At 43.9% G+C, this 22,934-nt stretch overlaps 1 protein-coding gene across 3 annotated transcripts in view; it reads left to right on the top strand.

Moving 5' to 3' along the window:
- Positions 1-22,934, top strand: part of kcnd3 (potassium voltage-gated channel, Shal-related subfamily, member 3) — a 412,919-nt gene that overhangs the window by 332,348 nt on the left and 57,637 nt on the right. For all 3 annotated transcript variants that reach the window (XM_043716375.2, XM_043716374.2, XM_087973448.1), the window contains exon 3: positions 22,236-22,398. In XM_043716375.2, the coding sequence (XP_043572310.1) occupies positions 22,236-22,398 (163 nt within the window). The remainder of the gene's footprint in view (positions 1-22,235; positions 22,399-22,934) is intronic.

The raw sequence follows: 22,934 nt of genomic DNA, 5'->3' as shown, positions 1-22,934 counted from the left end.
ACTCACATTGTTCACTATCACACTCACTCACACTGATCACTATCATACTCTTTTCCAATGTCCACTAACACACTGACCCACACCGATCACTATCACACTCACCCACACTGATCACTATCACACTCACTCACACTGATCACTAACACACTCACCCATGCTGATCACTATCACACTCATTCACACTGATCACTATCACACTCACTCACACTGATCACTATCATACTCTTTTCCAATGTTCATTAACACACTCACCCACACTGATCACTATCACACTCACACTGATTACTATCACACTTACTCACACTGATCACTATCACACTCACTCACACTGATTACTATCATACTCACTCACACTGATCACTATCATACTCACTCACACTGATCTCTAGCACACTCACACCGATCACTATCACACTCATTCACACTGATCACTATCACACTTACTCACACTGATCACTATCACACTCATTCACACTGATCACTATCATACTCACCCACACTGATCTCTGTCACACTCACACCGATCACTATTACAATCATTCACACTGATCACTATCACACTCACTCACACTGATCACTATCATACCCACCCACACTGATCACTATCACACTCATTCACACTGATCATTATCACACTTACTCACACTGATCACTATCATACTCACTCACACTGATCACTTTCACACTTACACTGATCACTAACACACTCAACCATATTGATCACTATCACACGCTTTTCCAATGTTCACTAACACACTCACCCACACTGATCACTATCACACTCACTCACACTGATCACTATCACGCTTACTCACTTATCAACATTGGTCTGCTGTCTTTCAAAGGAGTGTCCTAATCCTGTTAAATTTCCCTATCCATAGCTTTACCCAGCTGCATCCTCTATCCCTGCTCCCTGTTATCGTCATGATTTGGAGATGCTGGTGTTAGCCCCCCTGTGTTCTCTGTCTGTGCCATAATGTTTAGACTGACTCTAATCTAAAAAGTGAGATAACAGAGTTTTACATGAATTCATGCAGTTTTTGAGCAAAGTACAATTTAACTCTGCAAGTACAAATTCACCCCACAAACGTATATGTGTATGTCTGTCTGTCTGGGGTGGGGGTTGTGAGTGTGAGAGAGTGTATATGTGTGTGTATGTGAGTGTAGAGTGGTCTAAGTCTGTGAGGGCGTATATGTGTGACTGTGGAAGTGTGTGGCTGTAGGAGTGTGTGTGTCTGGGGCGGGGGGTTGTGAGTGTCTGTGAGAGAGAGTCTATATGTGTGTGTGCGTAAGTGTAGAGTGGTCTAAGTTTTTGCTATAAATTCTGTGCCTTACAATTGTGTCCTCCACAACCACCTGATGAAGGAGCAGCGCTCCGAAAGCTAGTGCTTCCAATTAACCCTGTTGGACTATAACCTGCTGTTGTGTGATTTTTAACCCTGTTATAGTGAGTAGTTTGGTGCTCCCTGTAAGACTGTTCCATTTCACAAATGTTCCAAAACCATCCAGGAGTTAAATGCACAGTCAACCTCTAGGGGGGGATAGGAAGTTGCATCTTCACTTTTCTGCCTGTCAGTCAGTCAGTCAGTCAGCCTGATGGTGAGAAGCCACACTGGAGTTGGGTGGGCTGCTCATTTAATAACATTCCACAAACATGTTCCACAAACATGACCGTCCAGACGCAACCTCCCCATTCTCGGATATCTCAATGAGCTTGTTACGCTGTCAAACCCAGAACTGTTGCAAACAGCCTAGAAGGCATGTTAGCTGACATGGCCACATCAGGAATCCCATGAAGAGCAAATATTTCATGACTAATGTATCTGTGATGGTGATAATGCCAGCCTAAAAGTTTGATGGAACAAAATCTCCCAAATGGTGTCATAAGTGTAGTGAGCAGTCTTGATTGTTCTGCTATTGGTAACTGCTAAACCCATTTGTTGACATGAAGTTTAGCAGAAGCTTGGATTTAAACTATTTGGTCGAACTCTTGTCTATTGTAGATGTGGGGTAGGTTTCCTTCTCCAGCCTCTCATGGATATGTATTATATGAACACAGATCCTGATGGGCTCCTTGTGTTGGGTACTCTGAAAATACCCCAATATCTCTTGATTTGGTTTTGTAACTAGGGAAAAGGCACCCATTCTAGTCATTTCCTTAAGTTGCTTCTGGACTAGTTTCACTATGGCCGATGGGCTGATAGGCCTCCTGTGTGCTGTATGATTCTATGACTCTAGTTTCATAAAGGGATATGGAATCTTCCCGGTGTGTCAAGACACAATGTTTTAATGTTAACAAGGTGCTAATGCTCCCTAATCCTGTACACAGTTTAGAGCAGCCCTTATCACATGAACTTTTATACCTTTGCAGTTCAACCTTTTGAAGATGGTTGAGGGGGTATCACACAATGTTGCTTCATGATTATTCTTTACTCTGTGACTCCTTTTGTATTATAATCGAAAAATGTGGTGCTGGAAAAGCACAGCAGGCCAGGCAGCATCCAAGAAGCAGGATGGTAAGCTAAATAAGCCCTTCAAGGCTTAGACCCAAAGTGGCGACTCCCCTGTTCCTCAGATGCTGCCTGATCTGCTGTGCTTTTCCAGTGCCACACGTTTCGACTCTGACTTTCCAGCATCTGCAGTCTTCACTTTCTCCCTTTGTATTACAGTGCTGCTTTTGGCACACCTTTAACCTTGAGAGCTGTTTAACCCTGGACTGTGAGGTTTTATCTGTATAGGTGTGTCACTGGTCACCTCATGTATCTACTGACGGGCTGTATGTGTAGCCCTCAAAACCAGAAAGTCATTACAGTTGTAAACATCTGGCAGTGCTCCTGGAATTCTCTGATCTTGGGAACGCTGGAATTCTCATTGTTGTTACCTCGCAGGATGATAAACTAAATTAAATTCCAATTCTCGCCGCTGATCACTATGTCGTATGTTTTAAAATGCCAACAAATAGTTTGCTACCATTAAGTGAGTCTTAATGAGAAAAGGCCCTCTATAATAGACAGTGATGGCCTAGTGGTATTATTGCTGCACTCTTAATCCTGTGACCCAAATAGCACTCTGGGAACCTGGGTCCAAATCCCACCATGAGGTGGTGGAATTTGAGTTAAATTTTAAAAATAATCTGCAATTAGAAGTCTAATGGTGACCATGAATTGATGTTGGAAAACCCCATATGGTTCACTAATCCCCTTTAGGGTATGAATCTGCCATCATTACCTGGTCTGGCCTACTTGTGACTCCAGACCCACGACAATGTAGTTGACTTTTAACTGCCCTCTGGGCAAATAGGAATGGGCAATAAATGCTGACCCAACCAGCAATGCCCTTATCACATGAATGAATAAAAAATAATGTAGATTTGTGCATTTTAGCAAGTTACGTCAGTAAGAGGGTGATTGGTACTAAGACTTGAGGAGATCTGTCGATAAGGTCTACACTCTGTGACATCCTCAGAGGTTGTGCCTTACCCCCAGCCCGGACTATGGGACAGTATGAGTTTGAAAGGAGTTTAATGCAGCCTCATTATTGATCCTTTCAGAAGTGTCAGCAACATTACAAAAGGTGGAAAGTAGGAAGACGTTTGTTTAGTAAACCTGACAAAAAAAGTGAATAATTGGTCTGAGATTTGAACCCTCCAAAATAAGTGCAGCAGTGAAGCTTCTGTCTGCAGGATCAAGTAGACAGTTCTATTTTAACAGAGCTCCTGGACGTTTGCACGTGTGGTAATTATAATGTTGTTGATTTTATAAGGATAACGTGGAGATGAGATTAGATTCCCTATAGTGTGGAAACAGGCCCTTCGGCCCAACCAGTCCTCCAAAGATTAATCCACTCAGACCCATTTCCCTCTACTAAAGCACCTAACACTATGGGCAATTTAGCATGGCCAATTCACCTGGCCTGCACATCTTTGTGACTGTGGAAGGAAATCCACACAGACACAGGGAGAATGTGCAAACTCCACACAGACAGTCACCCAAGGCTGGAATCAAACCTGCGACCCTGGCGCTGTGAGGCAGCAGTACTATCCACTGAACCACTGTGCTGAGATGCTGGTGTTGGACAGGGGTGAACAAAGTCAGAAGTCACATGACAGCAGGGTATAGTCCAGCAGGTTTATTTGAAATCACAAATTTTCGGAGCGCTGCTCCTTTGTCAGGTGAAGTCACTGATCTATATCCTTGTGTCAAACAACTCCTGGTTTTATAAGGAGGTTGAGTGCGTAGGAAGCAATCTCAAGTACTGTAAAGGAAGGAGATATATTTTAATTTTGGATGTTGGAATATCTTCCTAACACTGTTCTTTGCCATAGCACACAGACCATCGACAACCCTGTTCCTGCCAGACTTCCAGTCTTGAGTGCATACTCGAGATGAATGTTCAAGTGTAATACTGAGGCAGTGCTGCACTGTTGATGGTACAATGTTTCAAATAGTACCTGAAACCAAAGCCCTATCTGCCCTGTCTGGTGGCTGTAAACCATGAGGGGTGGTCAGCTAGCTCAAAGAGAAACAGGTGAGTTGTGGCCAGAGAAAATCAAAGTGAGGGATTTCAGAGAAACATCTAGTGGGCTGGAGGGTTGTGGAGTGAGGCAGGGATGAGATCCATCATGATCATATTGAATGGTGGGGCAGGCTCAATGGGCTGAATGGCCTACTCCTGTTCCTAGTTCTTAAGTACTTTCCACAGATAATGGTGGCACTGTGGAATGATTACTACATGGCTAAGGCCAGTGGTGTAGGGTCAGGGTTAGGGTTAGGGTTAGAGTTAGAGTTAGGGACAGGTTTAGGGTTAGGGTTAGGGTTAGGGTTGGATTAAGGGTTTGGATCAGAGTTATGATTTGGGACAAGGTCAGGGTCAGGGTTAGGGTTAGGGTTAGGGACAGGGTTAAAGTTAGGGACTGGGTTAGGGCTAGGGTTAGAGTTAGGGACAGGGTCAGGGTTAAGGTTAGAGTTAGGGACAGGTTCAGCATTAGGGTTAGGGTTAGGGACAGTGTTACGGTTTGAGACAGAGTTAGTTTTAGGGTTAGGGTTAGGTTAAGGGTTAGGATCAGAGTTAGGGTTAAGGTTAGGATTAGGGTTAGGTTAAGAGTTGGGTTAACCCTAAGTCTAACCTGATTGCAGGCAAATTTAAAGGAAAATTGGAGAAGAGGATGAGGGAGAAATGAATAGCTGGATAAACCTATAAAGTATTCGATGACGTAGAATGGTATAGACATTAACATAAACCCCTGACTGGCCTGTCCAAGTGGCCTCTTTCTGTGCTGTAAATTCTATGCTCTGTCATTCCTTAGAAAATTAGAAACATTTACAGAATTGAAAAAGGCTATTCGATCCATCTTGATTGACCTGGCTATAAATGAACTTCCTACTTGGCAATTCCTGATCAGCCACCCTGTGACATCAAGTGCGAATCCAAAGATTTTATTAATGCTGTGAAGTTACTGCCTCTTCCCAACTTTCAGGCAGTGAGTCCCAACCTCCCCACTCTCTGAGGGCAATGTGTTATCTCCCAACCTCTCTCTAAATGTTTGACAAATCACTTTAAATCTATGGCTCCTAGTTATTAACCTCTTCCCTAAAGAAAGCAGGTACCTCCAAACCACTCATTATTATACATACCTCGTTATTATTAAATCGCATGTCAGCCTCCACAGCTCCAATGTATCATTTTTTGAGCTAAAATTCTCCAGTCCCAGCAACATCCTCATAAATTTCTACCATACCCTCTGCAGTGTAATCGCAAACTGTACTGCAGAGATCAAAAGTCAACACTGAGGCCTAACTGGAGCATCATCCTGTGCTGGAATAGCCTCCGTGCACAGAGATTCTTGTTACCTGGTCAAAAACATTCAATCATATTCATTAGGCATAACTTTTCCTCAAAGAATCCATGCAGCTGCCCTTTCATTAATCTGCAGCTCTCAAACTGATCATCCTTACTGTCACACACCGGTAAAGGAAACTGAATAATTCTGCCTCTAAGTGACCTTGCCTTACCTTTATAAAAGAAACAAGAATAAGAGGCCTTGGATTTAGAGTGATGGGTAAGGATGATGTGAGAAAACCCTTTTCACTCAGCAAGCAGTTGGGCTATGGAAGGCAGTGCCTGCTGGGGGCAAGTTCAATGTGGGCATTCAGGAAGGACGTTAGGTGATTATTACATTACTTACAGAGCGGAAACAGGCCCTTCGGCCCAACAAGTCCACACCGACCGCCGAAGCGCAACCCACCCAGACCCATTCCCCTACACCTAACACTACGGGCAATTTAGCATGGCCAATTCACCTAACCTGCACATTTTTGGATTCTGGGAGGAAACCGGAGCACCCGGAGGAAACCCACGCAGACACTGGGAGAATGTGCAAACTCCACACAGTGAGTCGCCTGAGATGGAAACCCAGGTCTCTGGCGCTGTGAGGCAGCAGTACTAATTATGTGGCTTGTAATAGTGAGCAAGGAGATGGGAATAAGTGAGAGAGTAGAATTAGACACGAGAGCTGGTTCATGCAGAATGGGCTAAACAGCCTCCTTCTGCACCATATTAATCCTACGATTCTCTTTGTTACGTTGTTGAATAAAGGAGAAGTAACAGTATCAATGCCTTATCAGCTTGAATGATATAATGGACAGTTCCCCTGCCTCCAAGGCGCTAGATTCAAATCCTACTTTCGGGCCTACTGGCTGTACAGGCTGCTAATTGACAATGTCTGTTCACCAACCTGGGGAAAGACAAGTGAGGGTTAGAATCTGAAGGCAAATCTTTTTAAAAGAAATGCCAACCAACTCAAAAACATGATCGTTGGTGTGAAGGTGACCAAACCCCAGAAATCCCATCGAGTATGGAAAAGCCCAGTGAGGGTGCACAGCGCTGACTCTCAACAAACAGGGAGCTTTGCAGCAGGTTTGACAGTTGCATCCTCCTGTTTATTGGAAATACAGCAAACACACAAAAAGGATTGGTGAAACAATAATGTGGCTTCTTTACTTAAAGATCCAACTGCACATGAGCAATGGAAATGGGAGGCTAGGGAGACAAATCTGACTGAGAGCACTGCCACTTCATTGTTGTCGACAACCTGACTCCTGTGGATAGTGATGGGGCAGGACTTTCAAAAGTACATCACAATATTGACAAGGGCTAAATACACTGGGACAATGACAGACCGGGAGAGATGAGACATGGGGCTGTGATTGAAGTAAATTGAGACAGTCCATTGAAACCGGTAGCAGTAAGACATTGACATCAGGTTGGTCATTCTGGAACCAAAATGAATGATTCTCAGTCCAATTAATGAGGATTTTACAAGCAGGAGAGGTAAAGGAAGAGATTTTGCAATAAGTCCAGTATTACAGATGCTGTAAGATTCAATAGGGATGGTAAGGAAGGCAAAGAAATGCGATTGAATAGGACAGTTTGCTCAGTAGCCTTATTACAGATTCAGGTCTTACCAACGCTGACACAAGATAAAGATAATTAGCTTATTGTATTAATACTCTGAAGCAATTTCATATGATTGACAAGTGAAGTCTCTGAGGAATTGGCTGAGCTCACACTTGGAAAAGATGGGAATAAAGCTTGGTGGACACAAAGTGCTACTGAGATTTTGAATATTTATAATTTTCTTGTGATATGTAAATACCCATTGCATTGCAAACTTCAAAGATGGACTGCATTTCTGTTTGTAATTATATCTTCCTATCTCATTGTTTCAAAAAACAGAACAAAGGACAAAGCGAAGTCCTGCACAGCAACAGGCCCTTCGGCCTTCTAGGCCTGTGCCAACCATCCTGCCCTAATTAACTAAACAACAAACCTTTTGCCTTGATTCAGTCTTTATCCCTCTATTCCCTCCCTATTCATGTAACCATTCAGAAGCCTCGTAAATGTCATCAATATGCCTTCTTCCACCACCCCTTCTGGCAGTGCATTCCAGGCTCCTACCGCTCTCTGCATGGAAAACCTTCCCTTGCACATCTCCCTTAAACTTTCCCCCTCTCACTGTGAACCTGTGCCCTGTTTTAATTGAAACTCTGACCCTGGGAAAAAGCCCTCTGACTATCCACTCTGTCTATGCCCCTCATTATTTTAGAGAGATCTATCTCAGCCGCCATCTTTCCAATGAAAACAATCCTAGTCTTTTTAACCTTTCCTCTTAGCCAATGCCTATGAGGCCAGGCAACATCCTGGTAAACCTTCTCTGCATTCCAAGTCCTTCTGGTCATGTGGCCACCAAACCCACTTGCTCTTCAGATTATGACATGGGAATCTTTTACATCCAAATGAGGAAAGAGTTGGGGTCTTGATGAAGCAGTTGATTTGAAACACAGTACCTCCAAGAATTGTCAGGATCTAAAACACTTAAAATGGGAGAGAATCGAATTAATTACCAAATTAAAATTAAAGGGAATTTGGACAATGACTTACAGGGTTATGGACGAAATGTGGAGGTGCGAGACGGAGAGTGATGACTCTTTCAAAGGGCTAGCGCAATCACAATGGGGTGAGAGGCCTGGTTTATTGCAATGGATCTATAAGGAGGTGGAGACAGACAGTGAGTAAATGAAGTCCAGATCAGTCGTTTCTCATTGACTGGGAGATAGGCTGTTAGAGTGGAATGGCCTCCTCCACTTCCTCACTTCTGACTCTCCGTCTACCTCCCACTTCTTGTTGTGCTCAATACTCAGTAGAATAAGACCTCACCATGTATCTTGGGACCTGAGCATCACTATAGGGATATAAATGTCATGGACAGAACTCAAGGTTGAGAATTCAGTTCTGTTGCTCAGGAGGAAGTGCTTTCCTCTCCAGTCTTGTCATTTCACCCTGGAGGGAAAATCATGGTCTGTTCACCACAAACTTCACCACAAGCACTTCCGGTTTGTACCAGGGAACAAGGCGACAGAACATTCACACCTTTCCGCTTTGGGCAATCAGTGAGTCCATATTTCAGCTTCATCTTCAGCTTCGACTGGGACTTATTTCAGTAACTGATATCGATCGATATCACTGCATCTGCATATCAATAGTCTGCGATTGGTTCCAATTGCTTGGGAAAATCCAATAATCCCATTAAATTTATCGCCAATAAGGTAACATGTTGTGTGCAATTCTACACCCTGAAGTTTAATTTGGAAACTTGATTCTAATGCACTTGAAATCAATTATTTCCCTCTGTCTGTTGACTGCAATCTCTAACTTGAACGAAGACTTCAGAAGATCATAAGGTGTGGGAGCAGAAGTAGGCTATTCAGCCCATCAAGTTTGCTCCATCAATCAATGAGACAATGGCTGATCTGATAATCATCCACTCTACTTTCCTACCCATTCCCATAACCTTTGATTCCATTGCTGATTAAAAATCGATCTTAGCCTTGAATATACCTAACGAAACAGCTTTGACTGCCCTCTGTGATAGAGAACTGCACAGATTCACTACACACTGAGAGAAGTGGGGTCTGCTTTAAATATGTGACCAATTACTCTGAGACTATGTCCTCTGGTTTTAAACTCTCCATAACGGGAAACAACCTCTCAATATCCCCCTAACTAGCCCCCTAAGGATCTTACATGCTTTAATGAGATCTCCTCTCATCCTTCTAACTCCCATTAAATATAAACCCAATCCACTCCACCAACAGTATTCAAAGTGTACATTCTGAGAGTCCAATGGAGGACTGCTCCTAGCCAAACAGACAAGGAAAGTACCAATTCAGAGACCCAACCTATGCAGGTAAGATAATCATGGACACACTACAATTTACTTAATTAACTTAGTTACACTGAGTCCACTAGCAGATTTTTGCCCAGTGGTTCATTTAGTGAGTCCGAGATGCTGAGTAACATATACCTTTACGTGCATGTCATAGTCTCGATCTTGAGATTCCAAGGTTATTTCCACCACACAACTGAGCAGGAAGCTCTCCCATTCGTACTGACTGCTATTGACATGTGTCAGAAACATTTCTCTGTTGGTAATCAAACTATTTGGTCATGTTATGCTGCATATTCCTGGACCATCAAGTCTTGGAGTGGGACTCAAACTAAATCAGAGATGTAATCCACCCTGACCTTTTGTATAGTGCAAGCATAGTACAGAAACAGGCCATTTGACCCGAACAATATGCTAATGACCCACTTAAGCAGTTTCCCATCTCACATTTTCACACCCTATAAATATGTCCTTTCTTCTCCAAGTCATCATCCATTTCCCTTTAATGATATTGGCTCACTCTGCTTCAGCCATTCCACCCGGTAGCAAATACAGGCCAGTAGTTGGTCAGATTTCCTGCCTCTGCGGCACTTTGTTTCTGTTCGGGTCACTCAGATGGGAGACAAGGGTTCCAACCTGAATCAGATGCTGGGGTTAATGAATCTGCAGACCGGGGTCATCGGCTCACAGGCACGGCTCAGTGGAAATGCAAGTTGATGAGGGAGGAGGGATGTTTCAGATCATTCAAACATTGGTCCCTGCTGCACATTTCGAGAGGCTCTCAGCTCCTGAAGCTCTAGCAAAGGGAGCCCAATTTCAGAAAGTCCACAGCAAGCAGCATTGAGGAAATGTCTGCTATTCAGGGGCATGGTACCTTGGGTGTTTTTATTAGAGCTAATAATAGGTAGGGACACTTTCTCTCCCCTTTCCCCACACCTCACGATATAACCAGAATGGACAGCCAGATAGAGACAAACTGTAAGATTAGATTCGATTCCCTACAGTGTGGAAACAGGCCCTTCAGCCCAACAAGTCCACACTGATCCTCCAAAGAATAACCCACCCAAACCCATTTACCCACCTATATTTATCCCTGACTAATGCACCTAACACTGGGCAATTTAGCGTGACTAATTCGCCTAACCTGCACTGTGGGAGGAAATCGGAGCACCTGGAGGAAACCCACGCAGACACAAGGAGAATGTGCAAACACCACACACCCACACACACACACACACACAGTCACCCAAGGTGGGAATGAACCGGGGTCCCTTGTGCTGTGAGGCAGTACTGCTAACCACTGAACCACCGTGCCACCGTAACCCTCTTGTAAAAGGAACCAGAATAAAAGGGCATGGATTTAAAGTGATTTAAAAAAGAAATAAGGGTGATTTGAGGATAAACTTTCTCACTCAGTGAATACTTAGGGTCTGGAATGCGCTGCCTGGAAATCAGGTTCAACTGCGACACTCAAGAGGATATTGCATGTTTATTTGGATAGAAGTAGTCTGCAAGAATATAGGGAAAAAGCAGAAGATTAGCACTGGGTATGTCACCTGGTTAACAAACTAGATCAGGTACAATGGGCTTTGTGCCATTATACTGCTGTGATTCTGTGTTTATCAATCACATCTGGTCAGAGATAGAACTTTAATTTAGACCACTGCATTACGAAAACCACTTGACTTAAAATGCTTTTCTTTCTGCATTATCAAAGAAACAAAAATGCTATCTTTATATAATTTCAGTAAATAAATACGTAAAACAATTTTAAAATGTTAATGTACGATCATCTCAACATTTTAAAAAAATACGATTAAGGTGAGTAAAAACCAAAAGAACTACAGGTGCTGTAAAAAAAGAAACAAAAACAGAAATTGCTGGAAATGCTCAGCAGGTCTGGCAGCAACTGGGGAGTGAAATCAGAGTTAACGTTTCAGCTCGAGTGACCATTCCTCAGAACTTTCAGTTATCTCTGATTTCTCTCCCCAGATGATTAGATTCCCTACATTGTGGAAACAGGCCCTTTGGCCCACCCAGTCCACATCAACCCTCCAAAGAGTATCCCGCACAGACCCATCTCCCTCTGACTAATTCACCTAACACTGTGGGCAATTTAGCATGGCCAATTCACCTGGCCTGCGGGAGGAAACCCACACAGACACAGGGAGAATGTGCAAACCCCACACAGACAGTCACCCGAGGCTGGAATCTAACCTGGGACCTTGGGTGTAGTGAAGCAGCAGTGCTAACCACTGAGCCACCGTGCCACTCAAAACTGCTGAGCTTTTCCAGCAATTATAATTCATGTAAGTTTCATTTTGTGCAGGTTACCAGGGAATGTCTGTTCTCTGTTTTCTTGCATTTATCAGTTATGTTTGACATATCAACCTCCACCCTGTGTAGCGTTGGTGAGTTGAAGTTCATTCTTACAGTTGCTATTTGTAAAGACATTTCAGAAAGAAATGTCTCATTTCAATGACTCGCAGCGTATCCACCATGAGTAATGGTGAATCAGCTGAGGGAGAAGTTTAACTGCTGGGATGTCTCTGCAAGATCAGTCCCTGCAACTCAGGGATTAACAAACTAACAGACTGCCGAACCATCACAGTCAAAATAGCTCCAAATAAATACAGAAAAAGTAACACCTAAACAGATGTAGACATACCTGGAGCATCGTAGCAGATTGAACACTATCCAAACATGGTAAAATCCAAATTAGACCTTTCTCACACTTCAACAGCACCCCCTCCCCCAATAACAGTCATTACCACCTCCACTTGTCATATTCTGATCTCCTCCTGTCCAGAGGAAAGCAATGGGAAATATGCCAGCGACTGAAGAAAGGCATGCATTTATCTAGCCTCAGGTCAACCACAATTACTTTACTTTATCAAAGCTTTTCACCTCGCAAACATCAGCACCATTTGCAAGAAAAACTAATGTCGCAGAGTATGCATACATACTGAAAAACAGGAGAGTGTTGACTGATTGGAAAGTGGATTCTGATTAGTAGAGGCATTACCATGGAGATCACACCAGTCAATGATGACTGACAGTTAAGTGCTAAGCTTTTGTTTAAATCTTAAACCAGGGCAGTCGAAGTTGGTTGCTTAAGTTATGCCATGAGAAATGTATCAGTGAATATCTGTCACCTATTCTACTGAGTTAAAGCAGCACAGTGTGAATAGCCATTCATTCTGTTTGTGAACACCAGGGCCCTGTGCATTAATATAAGTAGCTTCCAGTACATGTAGATGCTCCACACTGCTAGACCGATTGACAATAATAAATTTGTTATCGGCATAATTCTTTAAACTCGCAGGATTATTGAGCAAATGCATTCAAATCACATCCAGTGTTGGACGCTGTGTTGTGAGTTTGAGATCATTTGTGCATGGCAAGATCCCACAATTAGCTCTTTGATCATGATCAGATAAACTGATGTGCATTGAAGGGTTCATTAAAAGCTAAATGTTGACCAGGGCATTTGGGAAAATTCCCCTAACCTTTCCTAAATAATGCTGTGGTAGATTTTACGAAAGAGGCAGTGCTGGGCCTCAGTTTCCTCCAAATGACAGCCCCTCCAATGATGCAGCACTCAATGCCTGATCGAGGGACCCAGCACTGAAAGCCTGGCCATAGACTTTCCCTACCACTGCCTTCAATATCACTTGGTCCTCCTGTCCCCCATCAGCCCTGCGGCCATCAATGTCTTATTCCTGGTTCCCTCCTTGATCTGAGCTGTCTCTGATTGGCCGCCAGTACTCAGAGAAGGAGAGGTCCAATCCCAGCATCCTCAGTGCTGTGAGAAGGCCCCACTGCTGTCCAATTAAGTGCCTGAGTGTAGACACGGCAAGTTTCCCTGAAAAGAGGTGACATGGTCACTTTGCCAACACTGCGGCTAGTGATCAAACCTGCCCTCCACACCATTCCACCCTCCCCTCGCTGTCCAAGTGTTGTGTGTTCAGGACTATAGACCAAACGGCACCCAGAAACGACTCTGAATCCTAGCACTGTAGTAGTCCATGGAATAAAAGCAGAAGTGATGGAGAAATGCATTTTCTGAATCCCACTGTATCCAGAACTGTCAGAGGAATTGTCTGATACCGGCACAAAGAGATATTGTCAGATTGTACAGATAATGCTGTCTGCTAAAGGACAGCAATCTCAGCCTCGTCACTCCGTCAGAGGCTTCATCTTCGGCAGAACAAGTTGATAGTGAGATTGTTATCATAATTCCCAGAGAAAACTCTCCTCCTGTACCAACCTCCACTGCCTCCCTTACCCGCCCTACATGTCACTGAGAGGTAATGGATGATGATATCACTGAGAACAGTAATCAACAGTCCTAAACGCAGGGAGGGAAAACAGTGGCACTTATAGCTACTTAAAGGGACCCAATCTTCCATTTGTCCATTCACTCACAGAATGTGGGTGTCACCAATAAGGCTAGCTTTGTTGCCCGATCTTAATTGCCCTTGAACTGAGTGGCTTGCTCAGCCATTCCAGAGGGTAGTTAAGAGTCAGCTCCATCACATTGGGTCTGGAGTCACATGTAGGCACACTGGGTAAGGATAGCAGATTTCCCTCCCTGAAAGTGATAAACCAGATGGGTTCTCAGAACAATCCCTTGAAACAGAGACAAGTTTTTAATTCCAAATTAATAAATTGAATTTAAGTTCCCCCAGTTACCATGATGGGATTCAAACCCGTGTTCCCAGGATTATTAGTCTGGTTCACTGTGTTACCAACCAGTGCCTCTACATCACTGTATTTCTGAGGAATTTGAGAAAGGCGGGTGAGTAAGGAGTTAGTTTAAGTACATTTCCTGGTGATTTATGGTTAACTTTGGTTGCTGAACATTTGCTTGGGTGTGGTACAGAGTCAGGGAGGAGCTTTGCAAAAGTTTTATTCTATAAATTGTCAGCAGGGTTAATACCACCAAAAACTGGGGAAGGCTTTAGACTATGCTACTGGGAGGAAAATTCGTACTCGCACTTAGTCTCCATCAGGCAATTACTCCTAATCACAGTCACCTCGCCTATTTCCTTCAGTGCTTGGAAATGTGCTTAAGTAAAATTCAAGTGAGGCAATCAAGAGGGAATTGGACGATTATTTGGGCGGAGACACTGAACAAGGGTTTGGGGGAACAGGGGATTGATACTAACTAATGACGCATATTTGAAGAGACAATTCAGGCACGATGAGCTGAATGGCTTTCTTCAGTGCTATAACAATTAGCAATTTTGTGATTCATCCAATTGTCCCAGCTAATCTCTTGGTATTGATATAGCTCATGTCTCAACCATCGACACTGGAGGTAAATCCTACAACCTCACTCATTGTTTTATGTTCAGAGGCATTAATGGCTGAGGCAGCATTTATTATCTGTCCCTAGTTGCCCCTTTAGAAGGTGGGAGTGAGCTGCCCTCTTGAACTGCTGCATTTCATGTGCTGTGGGTAGACCCACAATGCCCTTAGGGAGGGAATTCCAAGATTGTGACCCAGCGACAGTGAAGGAACAGTGATATATTTCTAAGTCAGGGTGGTGAGTGGCTCAGAGAGAAACTTGCTGTGGGTGATGTTCCCATGTATCTGCTGCCCTTGTCCTTTCAGATGAGAGAGGTCTTGGATTTGGAAGGTGCTGTATAAAGAGCCTTGGAGAATTATGAATTGTCTTTAGGAAGAAATCTCTCTTACTTCCTCTGGCACAGTGAAGCCAGTATGGAGGGCTGGGTTGTGAACTCTCATTGACTGTATTCTCAGAGTTGACATCATATGACCTTCTGCCCCCAACCCGCCCCCATCTTCAAACACTCCTGCCATTGGCGTATCAGCTTGGTACCATAGTCTATCCTCAACCAATGATACAAGGATGGTAACCTAAATGGTTATGTAGTAGTTGTGTAACCCCAAGGTCTGGACAAATGATCTGGAGCTGTCAGTTTGAATCCCACTGGAGGAGCATTAGGAAAATTAAACTCAATTTTAAAAAAAGCTGGAATTAAAAAGTTAGCAAGGGTAATAATGCCCATGAAAATTCCAAATTGTCAATAAAAACCCATCTGGTTCTGCAGAAGGGTCACTGGATCCAAAGAGTTAACTGTGCTTTCTCTCCACGGATGCTGTCAGATCTGCTGAGTTTCTCCAGCAATTTCTGTTTCTGTTTCCAGTTCATGAATGCCCTTTAGGGAAGGAAATCTGCCAACTTTACTTGGCCTGGCCTACATGTGACTCCAGACCTACAGCAACGGGTTTCCTCTTAACTGCCCTCTGACTGGCTGAGCAAACCATTCACTTCAAGGGCAATAAATATGGGTGTTGCCAGCGATAGTTATAACCTGTAAATGAATAACAATGTTTTGTCATCTGATAGGGTTAATCTTGATAGTGTAACAGTGTTAGGATAGCACAGTGGCTCAGTGGTTACAACCAGGGTTCAATTCCACCCTCAGGTGACTGTCTGTGTGGAGTTTGTACATTCTCCATGTGTCTGTGTGGGTTTCCTCTGGGAGCTCCAGTTTCCTCCCACAGTCCGCACATGTGCAGGTCAGATGGAATGGCCATGGGAAATGCAGGGTTACAGGGCAAGGAGGGGGTCTGGGTCTGGGTGTGCTGCTTTTCAGAGGGACAGTGTCAAATCAATGGGCTAAATGGCCTGCTTCCACACTGTAGGGATTCTATTATACCACTCCTCCCATCCCCAGTTGCCATCAAACAATCATTTTATATAACCACAGAAATGGAAAAGTACAATTTATTTGATGCTGCCAATTTTTGTTTGGAACGCTCTGGAGATTAATCTATTTTGAGAAACTCCAGTATTTGGCCCTTTGTACCAAACCTGAATTAATCTTATTCCAAAATCAGGGGGAAGGCTGGTCCAACACTACCATGACTTTGAAGAGTAAAAGACTGACAGCATTCTCTAATGCATCCAAAAGAGCTGAGACATCCTCACCCAGGACAGAGGCGATGAAGATACACATGGGGCAGAAAGAGAAATAGACCTGGCTCCTGTCATTCTTCAGTCTCCCTTGGCTTGGAGGGAAATAAAGAACAGACATTGGTGATTGACACATAGACACAGATAGTGGCCTGCGAAGATGTTTGGCAGTTTGATCACCAGGAGAACTGTACCCTATTGGGGTAAACAAAGATGATGGAAGATATCTCCACCATCGGCAGGTGTGTCTTCTTCTGCAAAGTCCTCACTTAAGGTCTGATACGCCCTTCCTAAACCTTTACTCTTTGCTTTGCTACTTTCATAGCATCTATACAGTGGGCCATTTGGCCCATCAAGTCCACACCAACCCTCTGAAGAGCATTCCACCCAGACCCACCTCTTACAGTATCCCTGTAACACTGTATTTCCCATGGCCAATCAACCTAACCTGCAAATCTTTATTGTGTGAGAGGAAACTGGAGTACCGAAAGGAAACCCACACAGACACAGGGAAAACATCCAAATTCCACAGAGCTAATTGCCCAAGGGTGGGATCAAACCCGAGTCTCTAGTGGTGTAAGGCAGCAGTACTAGCCATTGAACCACTGTGCTGCCATTTCATTGTCTAAGTCCCTGTTAAAACCTACTTTTTTGACTGAAGCTTTTGGTCAGATGTGTTTCAGTGTATGGTTGTCCTTGTTCTTCATATGAGCTCCAGTCAAATGTCAAGGCCTTCTCAAACATTATTTATTAACAACATAGATACAATGACATCACAGACTCGTTCTTGCATAGGTGGAGACCATTCAGCCCATTTTCCCAATTCTATTACCTGGTGGTAATCTCCTGTGCTTTCCCCATATCCCAGGGCACCGTTTCTATCCAAGGAGTCTGGCCATGCAAGAAAAGGCCATTCAACCCATCATGCTTTCACCAGTTCATTGAATGAGCATTATCACTTGGTGCCAATCTTTTGCTTTCTCCCCATACCCTTCCACATCATTTTTATCCAGATAAATATCCAATGCCCTCAATTGAACCTGCCTCCACCATTTTTCAAGACCGTGTACTCCATTCCCTATCAATTTGCTCAATAAAAATAATTTCTCCTATATCTCCCTTTGCTCTTTTGCAAATAACTTCAAATCTATACCCTCTCATTCTTCTTCCTTTGAGAAAGCATCCCTCCTTATCTACACAATTCAGCCTGCTCCTGATTTTGGAAACCTCTGTCAGATGTCCTCTTGGCCTTTCTCTCTCGAAGGAGAGCTCTTTGTTTTGAGCTGCATTAGTTCCAACCTTCTAACAGAGACCCTAACACAAGACCATCGAGGACACAGATGAACTGCAATATACCTCAGTGGCTTGTAGATGGCTACTAAACCCTATCTTGATAAACTGATTCAAAATACTCTCATGTGACTCGGTGTCAAATTCTCCCTGGTACCACTTCTGTGAAGCACCTTGGAATTTTGAACTATATGAACCATAAATGCAGGCTAATACGTGAAATCAAAAAGTTCGACAATCAGAGAACATAAAAGGTCTAAGTTGCAGGAGAAGTCCAACAGAAATATGACTGATGTTCAGAAACAGAGTTTCCAATGCATTTAGAATCAAAATTGGCCCATTGTTGGGGAGGTGATAGTCTAGCAATAGTACCACTAGGCTATTCATTTGGAAACTCAGCTTGAATCCTGTGGATGCAGGTTCAAATCCCATCATGGGAGATGGTGGGATTTGAATTCAATGATAATCTGGAAATACAAGTCTAATGATGACCATGAAAATGTTGTCAAAAAAAAAATCTGGTTCACTAATGTCCTTCAGTGAAGGAAATCTGCCATCTTTACCTGGTCTAGCCTAGATGTGACTCCAGACCCACAGCAATGTGGTTGAGTCTTAACTGCCCTCTGAAATGGCCTAGCAAGCCACTCGGTTCAAAGGCATACAGGGATGGGTAATAAATGCTGACCAACCAGCGACATCTAAGTCCCACGAGTGAATGAATAAAAAACTCTCAGAAACATCTAACTACAGTGTAGTCTAAGAAACTTAGAATTACAAAATGAATTGCAGAGTTTGGGTTGGGGGCTTATGTTGGTGGTGGAAACAGCTGAGTAAAATGTTTTTGACATATTGAAATGAAGCATGCACACACAAACCCCCTGAAACACCTACAGGGCTTCTCAGTGCTGGATTCACTCACTTTAAAAAGCAAGGAATTGTAAATTGCTAAGTGAGGGGGCTTCAAACATCAGTCAGTAAGCATCCTTTGACCTGAAACCAAACTTAAATGACAGGTCCTGACCATGCGTGATCCCCAAATATCAGAAAAGATGATGAGAGACAGTGACAGGGATTGCAGCTGTCATCATTTAATCCTGTCACTCAGAATCTTAGCAGTATCTGCAGGCTGCCCATCATCATGGGATAAAAGCAAAACAGGAAGAGATTAGATTCCAGGCAGCAATAGCAGCAGAGAGCGAGACTTACATAAATGAAGAAGTTGCAGGTTGGAATCTAATCGAGGGGTTCTGGAAGTTTCTACACAGAATAAACAAATAGCTAGGAGTGGTTTGCAGGCAATAAAATAATGAATATTTTATTCACTGGTAACTGAATGTTGGTAAATGATTCAGATGAAAAAAATGCAAATATCTGCCCAAGTGACAGACTTTGGGACCTGTCACTGCCAATATCTGATCTAATACTAACTCATGTTGATGGAATGAAGTTATATGTGAGGCAGCTTGCAGTGGCTATGTGAGCTGATGGGCTTTTGAAAAGAAAACAAATGCAGTATTGTTTTCTCTTGAGTATTTCCTGATAAGCCACTATAACCTCAGCACCAAGTGCTCCTGAGACTATAGATAGAACTTACAGAGACTGCGAAGGAAAGTCAACCCCAGGGCATCAATGTGGACTTCACCAATTTCCTCATTTTCCCTCCCCCCCTTACCCCAATTCCAACCTTCCAACTCAGCACCACCCTCATGACCTGTCCTACCTGTCCATCTTCCTTCCCACCTATCCTCTCCACCCTCCCCTCCGACCTATCACCTTTACCCCCACCTCCACCTACCTATCGCACTCCCAGCTACCTTCCACCCTCCCATTTATCTCTCAGATCCCCAGCCCACAAACCTCATTCCTGATGAAGGGCTTATGCCCGAAACATCGATTTTCCTGCTCCTCGGATGCTGCCTGATTTGCTGTGCTTTTCCAGCACCACACTCTCAACTCTGATCTCCAGCACCTGCAGTCCTCACTTTCTCCAAGGAAAGTCAAGTGATGAGATCTGAGGCTTGAAAGGGTCCTGTAGAATCAGAACGCAGAAACCGAATGGAGATGTGAAGTTTCTCTTTCATTCTGAGGATATTGTTGTTGCTGGCTGGTCCAGCATTTATTACCCATCCATAATTGCCCTTGAGAAGGTGATGGTGACACACTTTCATGACTCAAGGGTAGTGTAGCGCTGCCCATAGTAAGGTTAGGAATAACTAGGACAGGTCATGAGGTTCAAGTTAGGATGTGTGTGTAGGGATATTGGTGGTGTAGGGTAGGGACCTACGAGAACAGGAGCCTGTTCGAATGGGGCAGACAGAAGGGGCCAAATGACCTCATTCTGTGCTGCACTGCTTTGGGACAGCATGGTGGTTCAGTGGTTAGCATTGCTGCCTCACAGTACCAGGGACCCGGGTTCAATTCCACCCTCGGATGACCATCTGTGTGCAGTTTGCACATTCTTTTTATATCTACGTGGGTTTCCTCCGGGGGCTCCAGTTTCCTCCCACAGTCCAAAGAGTGCAGGTTAGGCTGGTTTGGTCATGCTAAATTGCCCATAGTTTCCATGCTGTTTGGATTAGTCATGGGAAATGCAGGGTTATCAGAACAGAGTCAGGGGATGGTCTGGCTAGAATGCTCTTCAGAGGGTTGGAATGGAATCAATGGGCCAAATGGCCTGCTTCCACACTGTAGGGATTCTATGAACAATTATGTGTTTGCACGGGAGCACAGATGTTATAACTCAGTCAGAGCTTCGTCTGGCCACCTCACCTGAGTTCCCAATCCCCAATTGATTGATTGATTTTTTTGTCATGTGTACCGAAGTACAGTGAAAAGCTTTGTTTATGAGCAGTCCAGGCATATCATAGTAAGCAAGAATGACAGATCAAAGAAACTTAAATGAGGCATACGGGTTACATTGCACAGGATGTGCACTAGGTGAGAGCAACATTAGCAAGTTCATTATTTGAGGTGAGAGAGTCCATTAATTAGTCTAATAACAGCTGGGAAGAAACTGTCCCTGAACTTTCTGGTACTTGTGTTCAGGCTTCTGTATCTTCTGCCTGATGGAAGAGGTTGTAGAAGAACATTACCTGGGTAGGGTTGAGGGCAGGTGGGAGACTTTGATGATGTTGGCAGCCTTTCCACAGCAGCAAGCCTTGTAAATGGAGCCCATGGCTGGGAGGTTGGTTTCTGTAATGGTCAGGGCTGTGCAAACCACCTTCTGCAGTTTCTTACAGTCCTGGCAGAGCGGTTGCCATAACAGGCCATTATGCACCTGGACAGTCTGCTCTCAATGGTGCACCTGTAAAAGTTGGTGAGGGTCCTTATGGACATGCCAACATTCCTGAGCTGCCTGAGGAAGCAGAGGCATTGTTGTGCCTTCTTGATCATCATATCGACATGGGAAGTCAAGGACAGATTGTCAGTGATCGTCACTCTGAGGAACTTTGCTAAGCCTTGCCTTACAAAGTTGCTTCTGTGCGTCATGTACATTGGACACCATGCTACCTATGACTGGTGCAGGGGATGAATGTTGGAGCTGATGAATGGGATGTCAATCCCAAAGGTTTCTCTGTGCTTGGCTGTTGAGCTTACAGGCAGATCAGATTAGTTTAGAATGCCATCATGGTCAACACAGATGGGCCGAAGGGCCTGTTCCTATGCTGTACTGTTCTACGTTCCGACTTCTTGAGTGTTGTTGGAGCTGCAGTCATCCAGATAAGTGGAGAGTATTCCATTGCACTCCTGCCTTGTACCTTGTGGATGAGACACAGACATTGGGGAAATAGATGATACTGTGAATTGGGCTAATGTAATAATTAAAAGTGACCAAGGAAAATGATCAGAAAGTGGGATATTTCCCATTCTTTCCCAGGATGCGTGTGTCACTGGCCAGACCAGGATTTGTTGCCTATCCCTAATTGCCCTCAAGATGTTGGTCAGAGGACAGAGCTGAAGAGAATGTTTCTTTTTCTCTCAGAGAGCTGTATGACTTTTGAACTCATTGACCTGGTAGATTTGTGGAGTCAGGGTCATTGAATACTTTTAAAACAAAGCTAGGCAAGTTATTGAGGATAGATGGGAATGTGGAATTCAAATAAGCTAGGATCTGATTGAATGGTGCAGTAGGTTTGAGGGGCCAAATGGCCTACCTCTGTTCCTAATTTGAGTGTTCATATACTCATGCAGGAATGAGCTTCCTTCTTGAACCATTATTCCCCATCTGGTGTGGGCTTCTCTACTCTAATGCAATCTTCTTTTCTCCTGTAGCTATGGTGACATGGTACCAAAGACAATCGCTGGGAAGATTTTTGGCTCCATCTGTTCGTTGAGTGGTGTGCTGGTGATTGCTCTGCCTGTACCAGTCATTGTCTCCAACTTCAGCAGGATCTACCATCAGAACCAGCGAGCAGACAAGCGACGGGCACAAAAGGTAACACCGTCTGTCCCAGTCTCTTGCGCATCTGATTCTCTGAGTGGCTAAAAAGCACTGAGAATCACGAGACAGAAGTTCAACTCCAACCCCCACACACAACAACCAGATCAATGGACGTTCTTACCCTCACGGCCAAACCAAATCCAAGCCAGAAATTGCCCACCATTGTGCATATTTCTGTGCAATTCTTACCTATGTACCATCTACAAAACTGCACAGGAACAGGAGGATGCCACTCATCCCCTCCAACCTATTCCATCCTCCAAACAGATCAAGTCAAAGGGCATGGCCTGATAGACACTGTCAGTGTAATGGAAGGATTTCATAGGAAAGGTGTAGAGAAGATGTTACAACTTACCTGTGAATCTAGCCATGATTCTAAGGCCCATTAGCATAAGATTGTTCCTATAAATCCAATAAGGAATTCAGAGGTCAGTGAGAAAACCCATCCTGCTACCACGAGCAGTTGTGGGAGGTTGTACAGGACATTGGGGAGGCCTCTTCGGGAGCGCTGTGTCTCCTTGTTATAGAAC

Source organism: Chiloscyllium plagiosum, unplaced genomic scaffold (assembly GCF_037043375.1).
Source record: "Chiloscyllium plagiosum isolate Xiang-an unplaced genomic scaffold, Cpla_swu_hap1 HiC_scaffold_26, whole genome shotgun sequence".
NCBI lineage: Eukaryota > Metazoa > Chordata > Chondrichthyes > Orectolobiformes > Hemiscylliidae > Chiloscyllium > Chiloscyllium plagiosum.
Note: the sequence above shows the minus strand (reverse complement) of the source record. Positions and strands in the feature narration are given on the sequence as shown.